A 14,258-nucleotide genomic window follows, 5' to 3' on the forward strand; every position below is an offset into this window, starting at 1 on the left:
TGTCGCAAGTCAGCCAACGTGGTTGTGTTGGTCACTCTGGCACGAACAGCACGCCCAAGCTGATCCAACAAGTGTTCAATGGGGTTGAGGTCAGGACTGCTGGCAGGCCATCCCATCCTCTCCACTCCCACATTCTGGATTCTGGAGGTAGTCTCTGGTAAACTCCGCCCTGTGGGGACGAGCATTGTCATCTTGGAGGATAGAGTTCGGTCCCAGACTGTGGAGATATGGGATTGCCACTGGTTGATTGGCAGCACCTGGGGGTACCAGAAGCTCAAAACAAGTGTCAATAGCAACAGCAAAATAAGCTGTTTGGCAATGGCAGAGAAGATTTGGGAAACTTTTCATGGGCGCAACCCACATACTCAGTGCTGCTGCTCATCCCACAAATGCATGCTCCTTACAAATGGGGCACCATTTGAAAGGGAACTAAACAGGCTTTCCAAAGGTATAAGATTTATTGCCAAAAAGCATTGTTACCACAGAGAAATAACCACCATAAACACAAATTTGTGTTTGGTAGATAAAAATCCTTACTTTTTGTGCTAAGTTTACATTAAGATCGAAACATGTTTTTAAATTATCTTTTACAAGAAAAACATGCTCATATCATTGAACTTTTAGACATGTTTACTCAAAGGTGATTTCCTTTCAGACTGCTTACAATCTTCTTCGGAAAAAGGACAAGGTGTGTCGGCCGTATAACTCTGATGTTTATAATTTAAGAGATAATCAAAGCACGTGACTTACTACCTTTAGTTCAATGGTGGAAGAAGTACTCCGATCCTTTACTTAGGTTAAAGTAGCAACACCACTCTGGAAAAAATACTCTGTTGGTAAAAGTCCTGCACTTTAGCCAAAGTATTGAAGTAAAAGTACCCATTCTGCAGAATTTTAATGTTTGTAGTTGGCCAAGGTGGAGCTGAGTTTTGGCTATTTTATATACAATGGGGTGGTTTAATCATTATATCGTATAGACTAGTCATCGGGAAAGTAACCAGGAACTACAGTTGTCAGATAACTGTAAAAAGTACACTATTTACATGTGAAATGTAGAGGAGTAAAAGTAGAAAGTAGCATCATATTTGAATATTCAAGTACCTCAGAATTGTACTAAAGTACTTGAGTAAATGTACTTTCCACCACTGTCTTTGTTGGTTGTTGGAATGAACTGAACTCACTTTAATTTGCAAAAAGAATAACATAAAAAGTAGGTGGGCAATTCATAAATAATCAAATCCTTATTACTACAACTATCATTTGAAGTCACTATTCCATTATCTTTAAAGTGACTACTATTGTCACTGTTGATCAAATCCCCAACCGGCACCATCAGACACCGCCTACCAAGAGCCTGGGTCTGTCCCAGGTTTCTTCCTAATAGGAAGTTTTTCCCCGCCACTGTCGCACTGCTTGCTCATGGGGGAATTATTAGAATTGTTGGGGCTCTGTAAATTATAGATTATACTCTATCTGTAAAGTGTCTCGAGATAACTCTTGTTATGATTTGATACTATATATAAAATTGAATTGAATTATTGGGTTATTCATTTGATTATGAAGTTGATGCACAACTATTTCAAAAGACAATATAATTTCAGTTGTAATTGATATAAATATAATTGGAAGTTGTACTTTCTTCAACCAAAACCACTTTTATTTCTAATTTAAAAATCATCCATTTGCATCTAAAATTATACAAGAAAACATGTGTTTCCTGATGTCTAAAGAGAGAAGAATGTAATGCAGTTGAGGTTTATTGCAGTACTGGGTGTAGTGGCGTGGTATAGGTGTGTGCATGACCTTGTTGTCAGGAATATCTCTGTGCAATAAAACAAGAGATAAAGTCTGAAACCATATTAGTCACCTGCTTTGGTTATAAAGACTCACGCTGCCACCGGTTTCAGTCTGTCGTCCAGGAGCCTCTCTGGTCAGTTTCACCGTCCTTCAACCATCTGGTAAGATTTACCTCCTAACTACTGCTTCCCTGGGAAGGTTCAGGTTCAGGTTCAGGTTACTTTATTGGTAAAAGTAACCTGAACCTGAACCTGAACCTTCCCAGTGCACTGGGAAACATCCAAGATAACTTACGTCCGTATTGTTTGATGTTCAAAAGAGGTGTAACTTACAGTTCTCTTTGCTGGGGAAGATACAGAAGTAATGATCACAAACTAGGCCCTAGCTCTTTAGAGTTTAAGAAAAGTGATAAGAAGATCAGGGACAAACTCTTTTTAAAATAATTTTTTTTTATCCAACAGAGTATTGTCCTGATCATGGCTGTGACCAACCAACCAGGCAGCTACGCACCCTCGGAGTTCCAGACAGGCCTGTGTGATTTCTGCGATGACTGTGGAACTTGTGAGTAGCACTCCCTCCTTTTCTGGGAAATCTGATTAAAATATGCACACAATTAAAACATGAAAGAAATACTGTAAATGTTGTATTTTTCTCATTACAGGCTGTTATGGTCTGTGGTGCTACGTGTGCCTCGGCTGCACCATCGCCAGCGACATGAACGAGTGCTGCCTGTGTGGTCTGAGCAGTCCGATCCGCAGCGTCTACAGGACCAAATACAACATCAGAGTAAGTTTAAGTGGATATAAAAAGCTGGCTGCCTGTAGGACTCCATTTGGACAATGTAGGAAAACAGCAACGTTATTATAAGGTAACATGGAGTATGATAGTCCTACCTTTAGTTGTGGTTAAAACACTTGTACAGGTATACTGCGGAACAAGAGGAGAGGTTTTAAGATGCTTGATCCCACGTCACATGCAGTAGTAGAAGTACTCTGATCCTTTAGCTAAGTAAACGGACTAATGTGACAATGGTAACACTTTACAATAAGTCAAAGTTGAGTCGAGTCATTTTGAGACGCTTTCATTTCAATAGTTTGTAGAGGCCTGAAGAGGTACAGTAATATAGTATCAAAATATAGGAAAAGACAAATAAAAATGTCCAAAAAAATAAATGTAGTTCTGTGTTTTTAGGCATGAGGCTTCACAGAAAGGATGGATTTGAATGTAAGCATGTTTGCATGATGACGTTATCATTTATCTTAAAGGTGCTCTAAGCGATGTACAACATTTTTTGTCACACATCAAATATCTCTCCGCTAGCTGCCTGTCCCCTGAACACAATATAAAAAAAAAAACGCGATCTCTGTAGACAGCCCAGGCTCCACAAACGGCAACAAAAACAAACTGCGCCAACCTGCACCACCAAACATAACAAACAGTGTTCCAGTGTTCCAGCCAATAACTGACAAGAAGGATTTGGGGGTGGGGGGGTTGGGGGGGTTAGTGCGCGGAAACACGGAAGGGAGGGTTAGGGGACGGGATGAGGAGGAGGGAGGGGCGAGCTACTGCGTTTTCTTTGAAAATACTTTGAACGTCAACAAGAAGTGACATCACCCAACATCACTTAGAGCGCCTTTAAAGCACCACTGTGTGAAAGTTCTGCTCGGCTTACTTGCCAAGCTAGATTCTTCTCACGTCTCCTTTTGGGGGGCCCAGACCCCCAGGTTGAGAACCACAGCTGTGACACTGTTAAATGTAGAGACAGTTTGTGAATCTTTGTACAAACTTGCATCTAAAACAGGACAAACCCACCCCATCCCCATCCAATAGAAATCCATACTAATATTTGTGTTTCCAGGGGTCACTGTGTAATGACTTTATGACGTACTTGTGCTGTCCGGTGTGTGCCACCTGCCAACTGAAGAGAGATATCGACCGCAGGAAGGAGCAAGGCCTTTTCTGAACAGGTAAGCGTCTTGTAACGGCTCCAAGACATCAACAACTTATTTAGACATTCCTCACACATAACACGTCATTATATCTATATAATTATATATTGTGGAGCTTATGAAATGATCCAGACAATTCTCGATAAAGATGTTTATGAAGTGGCATACAGCGTCATTTAACTTGTAACGGTGTTGTAAACTGACTATCCTTGGGCTTTTCTTTTCTTTCCTTTTTTTTTCTTATCAGCTACAATCCTCTGAGGGAAATGACATTCATCTCTTCCAGTCTGTTAAACATTAGTCAGCTGCCCGGGAAACAACCTGGGAGTGGAAAACAGCGACATGATTTATTGTTACGGTTGTAAAAAGAGGTTTTAAAAGTTGTATCTGTGCTGTCGTCTGCAGTTGACAGGATGTGGATTCTGTGTGTTTACTGTAAAGGTGTTCTTTAAATAAATACAAAATTGAATTAGTAGTTAGTCCCTTGTTTTTTTTCCTGCTTGGATATTTCCCAACAGTCTGGCATTGTCTATTGTGGTTTTCAGGGTGTTAGTTTCCTGTTTTGAGCTGTGAGATGATCTTTTTTTAATTAGCTATAACTAAAATTTGAATGTATTTGAATTGCAAAACTAATGACCCTCAGCTGTATTTTGTTTAGTGCTAATAAGCAAATGTTAGCATGTATGCCAAACACACACTTTTCCTGATACATATCAGTTCTTTACGGTTGTCTTGTGAAGTCCTAAAAAGGGAGTATTTCCTCGCCACTGTTGCACTAAATGCTTGCTCTTGGGGGAATTACTGGAATTGTTGGTTCTCTGTAAATTATAGAGTGTGGTCTAGACCTACTCTATCTGTAAAGTGTCTTGAGATAACTCTTTTTATGATTTGATACTATAAATAAAATTGAATAGAGTTTCCATTGCTGGCACACCTACATGGAAACAAGCCATAAATAAGTTATCAAGTAGCACACCTGTGCTTTTGTAATCACAAGTCTGAAGTAAGAATTATGGCATGGAGGCGTACACTACCAGGTATCAGGTAGTGGCTACACAAACAATACTTACAGCATGATAAAGTCACTGTTGGTTTTGGTGTCTTCAGGGAAGTTGTTAGTAAAGGTATAACACAACTCTAGCCCCATTATTTACAGCTGGGATATAGGATATTAAATGTGTATTGGAAAACAAAATTGCACATGTAAGTTTGGATTTAAGAACAATGTTTTGGATCATAATAATGGATGATGAAAGGGTGCACCTACTGTAGGGGAAAATAGGATTGAAATGTTTGGTGAGGAATTTCCCACACAATTAATAAGAGTACAAAATGCACAATTAGTTTCTCACAAGTCAACCAAACAAACGTGTGGTAGTTAAAAGACGACCTCGCTTTCCTGTCCAGTAAAGGCAGAAATTCCCAGAAAAAAACTCAGGAAACTCAGAAAGTGGTTTTCATGACTTTCTCGTGTAAATGCTGATTTAAAATGTATAACATTCAAATTAATTATTTCTAAAGCACAAAAAAACTTAAATGACACGACCACGATGTTGAACAATTTCTCTCCGCTTTGAATTTAATTCTCGTTGCTGAAATTCCATGTGTGGACCGAGAAAGTTTTACATGACGCCATAAATCAACTTGACAGATATTGCTGTGTCAATATGTTATGTTAAAAACAGAACAATGTGTTGGAACGCAAAATAAGCTTCAACAGACCAGTTGTTCCTCCGCATGTTTCACTTCTTTTTGACCCTATTACATGTCAACTATCTGAATTAATCACATCCGAATTTTTAACATAACAAGTAAATAATATAAAGCCACACCTAAACGTTACATTGTAATCCCCCCTGTGAATACATCTAGGCCAGATACAGATCTGAAATATTGAGAAACATCAAACTTGTTTCCGTTGTGGGCAAAAGTAATAAAACAAGTGTTCTCTGAAAATTCAAACAAGTGATGGTGATACCAGAGGCTTCTCCTTGGACGCTTCCATTACTGGGACTGGGAAGTGGTGACCTTTTTGAGCAGGGAGACATCACTTTAGGACAGGCTGAGGAGACAACAGTTTAGGGGATTTTTTTTTCTGGAGGGGTGTGGATGTTTACTGGGTCATCTGGGTTTCCATAGCCTGTGCAGCCCACTCTGGAGCAGCCGAACGGATCTTTTCTAGGAGGTTGTTGACTTGGAAACACAGAGACTGGATCTGTTTGTCCCAGGTAGGAAGGGCTTCACGGGCTGCCAGAGATTTAAAATAAAAAAAAGGGAAGAAAAAAGCCATTAAATACATTTCAATTTTATTGACATGTGAACAACAAGTGTACTTGTTCAAACTCTATGTGTGACTTTTACTGCCCGGCCTATTACAGCTCTGCCCAGTTCCATAAGCGAGAATTTCCTTTTTGCAGTTTGTTGTCATTCCAGTATGAAGAGGCTGCCCCCTACTGGCCGCAGATACTTGGTTAGTTAGTTTATTGATTCAAGTATCACAATATAAAAAAAACAAATGATATAACTTTACATGATTAAAAGGAAAAAATATTCTATGCAGAATTCTGTCAATACATAAATAAAAATGACCCAACAATATGGCCATGTTTCTACATGTTCAGGCAAGTATGCATCATAACGACTAGACTGTCTTGTCTGTGCTTAGAAACAGTGAAGTAGGATTAGGGCTGCAACTGACGATTACTTTCATTGTTGATTAATCTGTCGATTATTGTTTTGATTCATCGATTAGCTGATTGGTCTATAAAATGTCAGAAAATGGTAAAAAAATGTGGATCAGTGTTTCCTAAAGCCCAAGATGACGTCCTCAAATGTACACAAAGATATTCAGTTTACTGTCACAGAGGAGAGAAGGAACTAGAAAACATTCACATTTAAGGAGCTGAAGAGAATTTTTACTTTTTCTTTCATTTAAAAAAAAGAAGGGAAAAAAAGGACTCAAACCGATTATTAAAATAGTCTGCAATTGTGTGGCCGGGTTGGGTCAGTGGTAGAGCAGGCGCACATATACTGAGAGGTGTATGCCTCGACGCAGAGGTCCAGGGTTTGAATCCGACCTGTGACGATTTCCTGCATCTCTTCCCCCCTCTCTCTCCCCTTTCTCACTTAGCTGTGCTATCCATTAAAGGCGGAAAAGCCCAAACAAATAATCTTTAAAAAAAAAAAAAAAAAAAAGTCTGCAATTAATTTAATAGTTGACAACTAATATTATAATAATTATAAGATTATTATATAATTATAATAAGATAACTAATATGAAAGGCAGAATAAATGTAAATGTCGAATGATCTTCAATTTCCATTCTTTTTTTCTTCATACTGCAGATTAAGGCTGGGCAATATATCAATATTATATCAACATCATCCTACATTTTGAATATCGTGATATGACCCAAGTATTGTCCTGATTTTAAAGGCTGCATTACAGTAAAGTGATGTAATTTTCAGAATTTACCAGACTTACTAGCTGTTTTATTATTTGCCTTTACCCACTTTAGTCATTGTATCCACATTAATGGTAATTATTTATCAAAAATCTCATTGTGTTAATATTTTGTGAAAGCACCAATAGTCAACCCCACAATATTGCAACCAATGTATTATTCTACATCGCCCAGTTCTACTGCAATTAGTCTCGCTTTGCCAGACCATCCACCCACTGCGGAGCGGTGGATGGTCTGGTCCACCACACAGCATTCTGGGATGGGAGAAAAACGTGCGCTGGTTTATTGGCATTTCTTTAAACCAATCAATCAGTCATCTTGGGCGGTGCTAAGCACCGGACGAAGCCGCTGCAAAATAGTGGTGCGATCTGGATTTACCCTGCAGTAGGGCTGCACGATTATGGCCAAAATGATAATAGCGATTATTTTGATCAATATTGAGATCATGATTAATTATCACGATTATTTGTTGATTTTAGCCAAAACAAATTTTATTGTCACATAATTATATAATTATAACTGCTTTTACATCCATATTCTGCTACATTCCTACTAATACATCCATATTCTGCTACATTCCTACTAATACATCCATATTCTGCTACATTCCTACTAATACATCCATATTGTGCTACATTCCTCCTTTATTGAAGGATACTGTGAAGGAGTATGCCATTTCAGCTGTTGTGCGAACACTTTCCACACATGCATGTTTGCCGTGAAAGATACAGGCAACGCAATTTTCTGTTCACGTTAACGGCGCATATGGTGCCCGGTATCTACCAGACGAAATAGCTACACGGATTTCTGTGGCTCATTACACTGCCACTTACATGTCTGCGTTGCGCTCTGATGCTCCGAAACCCACGTTAGAGGCAACATAAACATCGCTGAATGTCACGCTAGTAAACACTAATAACACGTTACACAGCAGGTAACGTTAGCCTACCGTTAGCCACAGTAGCTGACTGCTCAACAGTGTAGTGTGTCTGTATTTGACTGTAGGATTCCAACAGCGGGACGTCCAACAGTCTGCTGCTAAAGCTATGAGCTAAAAGACACACACTAGCACTGGTCACTGCTGTTGTCTGAAAAACAACACAGCCGGGACAAAACGTTGCGTTTACTGGTAAACTGGTAAACATTGTGACCGGCTTATGATGACCGACTGCTACCTGTTGTGGAATTTTCCTCACGTTACTCTTGTCCTCTGTGACTGTCTACATCTAGAAACTAAGCTGCGCGGTGCAGGCAGGGAACAGCTCTGATTGGCTCATGGAGACATGTGATCAGACAGTGGTTTATGGAGCGCTAGATTGGCTTTGCAAAAACTGTTCTATGAACGGAATGACGCATTTTAAATATCGCTCGATCACGCAAATTTGATCGTGGGAAGCCAAAATCGTGATCGTGATTAAAATTCGATTAATTGTGCAGCCCTACCCTGCAGAGATCTGAGGAGCAGTTAACCATAGTCCTCAGAAATCCACCGGAGTTTAACATTCCAACAAAAAATAAAAGCGGAAGGAAACGGAAATCGGCGAAAACACATCCGGCGGATTGTCCTGCGGCACCGGAGCGATCCTGGAAGTGGAACGTCGAGGATAGAGACTAACTGCAGATGGAAAGTGTGTTCAGGTTTTAGTTTGCAGTATGTCTTGTATTTGCTTTCCCTTTTTATAATCTCTTCTCAGTCAGTATTGGTTTAATCTGTCACTTCCAGTACCAGGAGTGAGTTCCGGACACGATGCTTAGGTCTAGTCAATGTAACACAAACGGATCATAATGCCATGTCAGGCTTATGTTTCACCCTTCAAAAAGGAACAGAGCTTGTTTTGCCCTGTCTCTCTCATTAACAGGTCATGTTGTGTGTGCAGGTCTTCTCTCCCAGCAAAGTTTTCCCCTCTGTCATGCAGAGGGTTTCCAGAGATTTCAAGCTTCCCATCCATACAAATGAGTGGAGGAGAAAGCAGCTAAATACTTTGTTTTAGGTTAAATGCTGGCATTATTATTAGTCACTTAAATATTATTATGAAGTCGTGGCTTTCTCTTCAACATGCAGTTTCAATAAGGTCAAGGCACTTCCATCAGAAGTGAATACAACACCAAGATCAGAGTATCTATCACAATGCTGATCTCTGTCAGTGCCCACAAGTACCTTGAACTTTGTTTTGCCGTCATCGACAATGTGCCATAAATGCTACACTAGTCTTTTCAATTACATTATGACATCTACGGGGGGGGTTGTGGGGGGTCCGAGCACCCTAGATGAGACTTGGACCCTCCCAAAAGGGATGAAAATAATAGTTTGGGGGGTACTGAATTCTTTTTAATAAAATATAATGTTAGCCTATCCAAAATTGTATGTATTTAAATGCAGTATTACCATCACATACCAACAATTCAGGAAATAATCTAATGAAATGCGATTTTCAAACCCTTACTCCCCATTGGGCTGCACCATTTCTCTGGCACGTTCAGGCTGTGTTCTTTGTGTTGCCAACTTAGCTTTAGCTAGACTTTTTTTTTCACAAAAGCGACTAGCGACAAATCTAGCGACTTTCTGTTGAAAAGACGCCAGTATTGTCCGGCGAGCACGCAAGGTATTTCTCTCTTGTGGCTGCCAAAAACTGTCTCCTCTCTCTTCTGTTCTGTGACTGAGGAGTAGAGGAGCAGCCACTCCCCTCTCTGCTTTCTCCTCATGTGCAGCGGCACTGCGCAGGCAGGTAGAAGGGGAGGGGGGACAGGGTGCGGGGCCCGGTGGAGGCACGAGAGACACCGGGACGCGACCACGGATGTTTTAAGAGAAGGAGAAAGACGCTCCTGACCTGGTCTGGCATTGGGTAAGCCAGCCTTCTTTGAGATTTCTTTATCGATCTTTCGCGCTCCCTTAGATTTTTTTTTTTTTTTTTTTTACTTCAAATACAGGCTACCTAAGTAATAATTATAATTTAATATAAATTCCCGTAGGGAGTTTGTGATTATTTGGCTAAAGAGTTATATTTCTTACTATCTACCTTGCTGATACAACCACTAAGCTGTATGCAAATGATTGCGTAATGACATCATAAATATGCAAATGAGCATATAACATCATCTATAAAAATAGAAATGGCGGTACCCCCCGAAGCTCACGGTATAATCCGAACACTGTATGACAGTGTCAGCCATTAGCATTAAAACATTAAGCGTTTAAGAAAACCATCTTCTCCACATTCTCGTTTAAGCATTCTTATTAATGTTCCTACAAAAAGTACAAAAAAAACAAAAAACAATGAAATCTACAAATAATTTCCCACCATGGGCAATATTGTGTTTGCATTCATGTTGTGTGGAAGTTCTATCAAATGTGAAAATGCACCGGCCGTCAACTCACTCTCAAAGTGTACAATGCTGTCTATCTGGTCGATGAAGCCATTCATGCGCCCTTCAGTGATCATCTGGGAAGCGATTTTCTCAGCCTAAAAGACAAACAGAGGAGGCAAAACATCCATGAGAGAAAGGCATCATGGCTTGCAAACAAGCAAAGTGGCAGTTGGTCAAGGCCACACCCCCACCCTCCACCAAGAGACTTCAGATACAGTATTAGGGGACCACTAAGGTCTATATAAAAGAGACTTCAGATACAGTATTAGGGGACCACTAAGGTCTATATAAAAGAGACTTCAGATACAGTATTAGGGGACCACTAAGGTCTATATAAAAGAGACTTCAGATACAGGATTATGGGACCACTAAGGTCTATATAAAAGAGACTTCAGATACAGTATTAGGGGACCACTAAGGCCTATATAAAAGAGACTTCAGATACAGTATTAGGGGACCACTAAGGTCTATATAAAAGAGACTTCAGATACAGTATTAGGGGACCACTAAGGTCTATATAAAAACATCCAAAAAGCATTAAGATCAATTTCCAAAAGATGATTTTTTTATTCCTCTTTTTAGGCAACTTTAACATGGGTGTATTCACTTATGCTAAGCACTGTACATTCTCTAGAAATGTAGCAAGATTTGTGTAAGTAAATATTTAATCATATATGTTTTTTGGTTAAAAATGTTATGCAATGTGTTTGAATGCATCACAAACAAATACATAGATTTTAATCATGTTCACGCAACTGAAACTAATTCCTCGAGCAAAAGCCAGATTGAGTACAGACTTCAATACAATTATTAAATCTTAAACTGAGAAAATGTATATTAAATACATTTTCCATTTACACACAGTGAAGTTATTTCATAGAGATTGTTTGCAGAAAAGGCTAATCAAAGCGATGTGTCACCTTTGCGGGGGGGATTTCCAACAGTGCTCCCAGTTCTTCAAAAGTGATGTTGTTGTAGAGTTTGCTAGCAGACAGGAGGTTGTGTTCAATCACAGCTCTGTCAAGGATGCTGGAACCTGCAAGAGAGAGAATACACAACTTAAATGACATTCCAGTTTATTATTTTTTGACGGATTTAAGTCACTAAAATACGTGCCTCAATACTTCATAACATGTAACATACCACATCCTCAGCATTCAAGGTATAAAACACGATACAAAAAATTTACTTCCAAAAGCTCAATCTGTGCACCATTACAGCTGCAATAAAACCAGAATGGGCCTTCATTCACTGATAGCATATGCCTCTACAATAACCTAAACAGCATAAAAAAAAAGTGTGTAGTGAAGTACTGTAGTTTTTCTAGACACGACACACTGCATGGCACGCAGGGCTCATGCAGCCTACCGATCAAATGTATCAGCTATCACCAGTTGAAGAAGAGATAGTACGAATAAGAACATTTTGCCCCGGTGCCTACCCAACAACTTAGCAGCTCAGGCTGTGTAAAGCCAATTATCTCCACTCACCATCCGCTGTGGTGGCTTTCTGGTGAGGCATCAGCATGGCAGCAAACTCCTGCAGCTGGTTTCCTCTGATAATACGGTCCAGGTACATCTTCTCCAGAATACCATAGGCAGCCAGCTGTTGACAGCGCTCGTCCTTAAAGAGAGTGGCCAACATACGGGAACGCTGTTGGCCTAAAAAATAAGCAATATTTTTGGTATGAGACACAAAGTTTGTCAGTTAGATTGCCTTTGAAAATGTAAACCTAAGCACAGAAGTCTTGGTGGTACCTGCAGAGGCCAGTATGGTGCAGTTTAGGGCATGTTTCAGTGCCTCCAAGCGTTCAGTCTCATGGACAATTGACTTATAAGACAGCTCGTTGTATCTTTGTGCAGCTTCAATGAACTTCCTCCTGAAGTCGAGGACTCTGGCATAGCACACCTAAGAAGTAAAACGGCATGAAACACTGATCCAAGCAACTACAGACATTGTTTACTGCAAAGCCCCTAACATGTTTTATATAAGCACTCCGTCAATTGCAAAACTCAAGAGTAATGCAAATACTACATATGTACCTTATAGTGTATCTGCAGCTGCTCATTAGAGGACTCGTTCTGAAGCAATGACGCTCTGTTGATGTAGGCCTCTGCCTGCACTGGATCATCATCCTCTAAGTAGAGACGGGCAATTTTCAGGTACGTATCCAACTTATAGTCAACATTGTATTGCCTAAGGGAGGAAATAAAAAAGGTATTTAAAGAACTTAAGTGGAAATATCACAAACATTAAAGGTCAGGAAATAAATCTGCTAGTAGCTTACTTACTTCTGTCCCGTTTCCAAGGGAATACCAACTAAAACCTGCGCAGCATTTCTCCAGTCTCCCTCCTTTTCATAAATGGTTGCTAAGTGCTGTCTGATTGAGGCTACCTGAGGACGAGTAAGAACATAATTAACATGCTTTTAAATGAAAAAAATACTGATGTTTAACTGACTAAATGATCGACAACAAACACCCAGTAGGGATATGAGGGAGCGTGGGGGCATTTACCTGTTCCTCAAAGGAGATGACCCTCGGCTGAATCTTTTCCAAGGTGAAGTGATACACTGCTTTAGCTGTGGCGTCGGGCAGGTTGGGCAGATGTGTGCAGAAATCCGTGAGCAGTTGTCTCGAGATGACAAGACTGACATTTTCATTAACCACTGTAAAAGAAAGATAGAAATGTTGAGGTAAGGTGTCCTGTTTACATCCAGATGTACTAAGCATGTAGAAAATAGGAGCTAAAAGAATACAGGAACAGCATACTTGCTTCAACAAAGGCCTTCAAGGATTCCAGTTGGTCTGCATCTGTAAACTGAATGGCCTTCTCCAAAATTTGTCGATATCTGGAAAAGATTTTACAGGTTAGAAACCGCATCGCTGTTTAAAATGGAGGTTGACGCAACGGGAATTTAACAGACCGAGATGTAAAAATGTTAAGTTTCAGTGCGCTGCCTGGGAAGTAACTGTTACAATTGCATGTCAATAAAGCTATGTTGTGCCCAGCACTTGTTAACTGTGTAGCTAGTAAACAGTAGCTGGATGCTAATATGATAACGTGCAATATAACGGTAACGTCCGTGTTAGACTCGCCGGTTTTGTGTCGCTTTAACGTGGTGTTACACTTTAAAGGAGAGTCTGTAAAATAAAGTGCTTTGACAGACAGTTACAAACTATTAACGTTTACCAGCTAGCTAGGTAAACGGCTGTATGGCTAATGTAGCTAGGTAGCTAACGTTAGCTTAGCTAGGTCTATCACAGCCAAGTCATTGCGAGCTAACAGTTACCGTGGCGCTTACTTTCTAAATTTGGAAAAGCATACGGCGTCAATTAGCGACTAATGTGGTTTTATAATTAGCGATACATACTTGGCAGCCAGATCTTTATGAGATCCAGTTGAATTCATCAGCTGTGCAAGCTCCTGCCTCACGTCGGTCGCCATTGTCGCCTGTCGAAGGGTCAACAACTCCGGCTTCCTCTGCCAAGAGCGGAGCGAGCCTTCCGGTCTCCGGGTCCCGCAGAGCGCGGGGCTCGATCGGTCCTCCAGCCGAGCCGACAGCGAACAACCAACAGAGACGCACCGAAACGAAGCCAAGTAAAGCTTTCAGCATTCAAAACTTGATTTGCCGTAAAGTACAAACGTATTACTAGCATCAACATTTACTTGAAGTTCCAAAA

The 14,258-nt window shown here is 40.2% G+C and overlaps 2 protein-coding genes across 2 annotated transcripts; one reads left to right on the top strand and one right to left on the bottom strand.

Moving 5' to 3' along the window:
• The first annotated feature begins 1,798 nt into the window (after window positions 1-1,798).
• LOC120545644 (placenta-specific gene 8 protein-like) lies at window positions 1,799-4,221 on the top strand. The gene is given in 6 exon segments (XM_039780179.1): window positions 1,799-1,837; window positions 1,839-1,958; window positions 2,259-2,358; window positions 2,459-2,583; window positions 3,656-3,764; window positions 3,994-4,221. Coding segments are annotated over 5 exon segments (489 nt in total). The 3' UTR covers window positions 3,761-3,764; window positions 3,994-4,221.
• Window positions 4,222-5,299: 1,078 nt separating this feature from the next.
• cops4 (COP9 constitutive photomorphogenic homolog subunit 4 (Arabidopsis)) lies at window positions 5,300-14,135 on the bottom strand. The gene is made up of 10 exons (XM_039780178.1): window positions 13,949-14,135; window positions 13,347-13,426; window positions 13,092-13,243; window positions 12,867-12,970; window positions 12,618-12,771; window positions 12,333-12,483; window positions 12,066-12,236; window positions 11,496-11,611; window positions 10,586-10,670; window positions 5,300-5,993 (listed from the first exon to the last, which is right to left on the bottom strand). Exons 1-10 carry the CDS (start codon window positions 14,020-14,022, stop codon window positions 5,860-5,862), a joined length of 1,221 nt encoding a protein of 406 aa, XP_039636112.1. The 5' UTR covers window positions 14,023-14,135; the 3' UTR covers window positions 5,300-5,859.
• Between the last annotated feature and the right edge of the window lie 123 nt (window positions 14,136-14,258).

The sequence above is a fragment of the Perca fluviatilis genome, chromosome 17, assembly GCF_010015445.1.
Source record: "Perca fluviatilis chromosome 17, GENO_Pfluv_1.0, whole genome shotgun sequence".
Classification (NCBI taxonomy): Eukaryota; Metazoa; Chordata; class Actinopteri; order Perciformes; family Percidae; genus Perca; species Perca fluviatilis.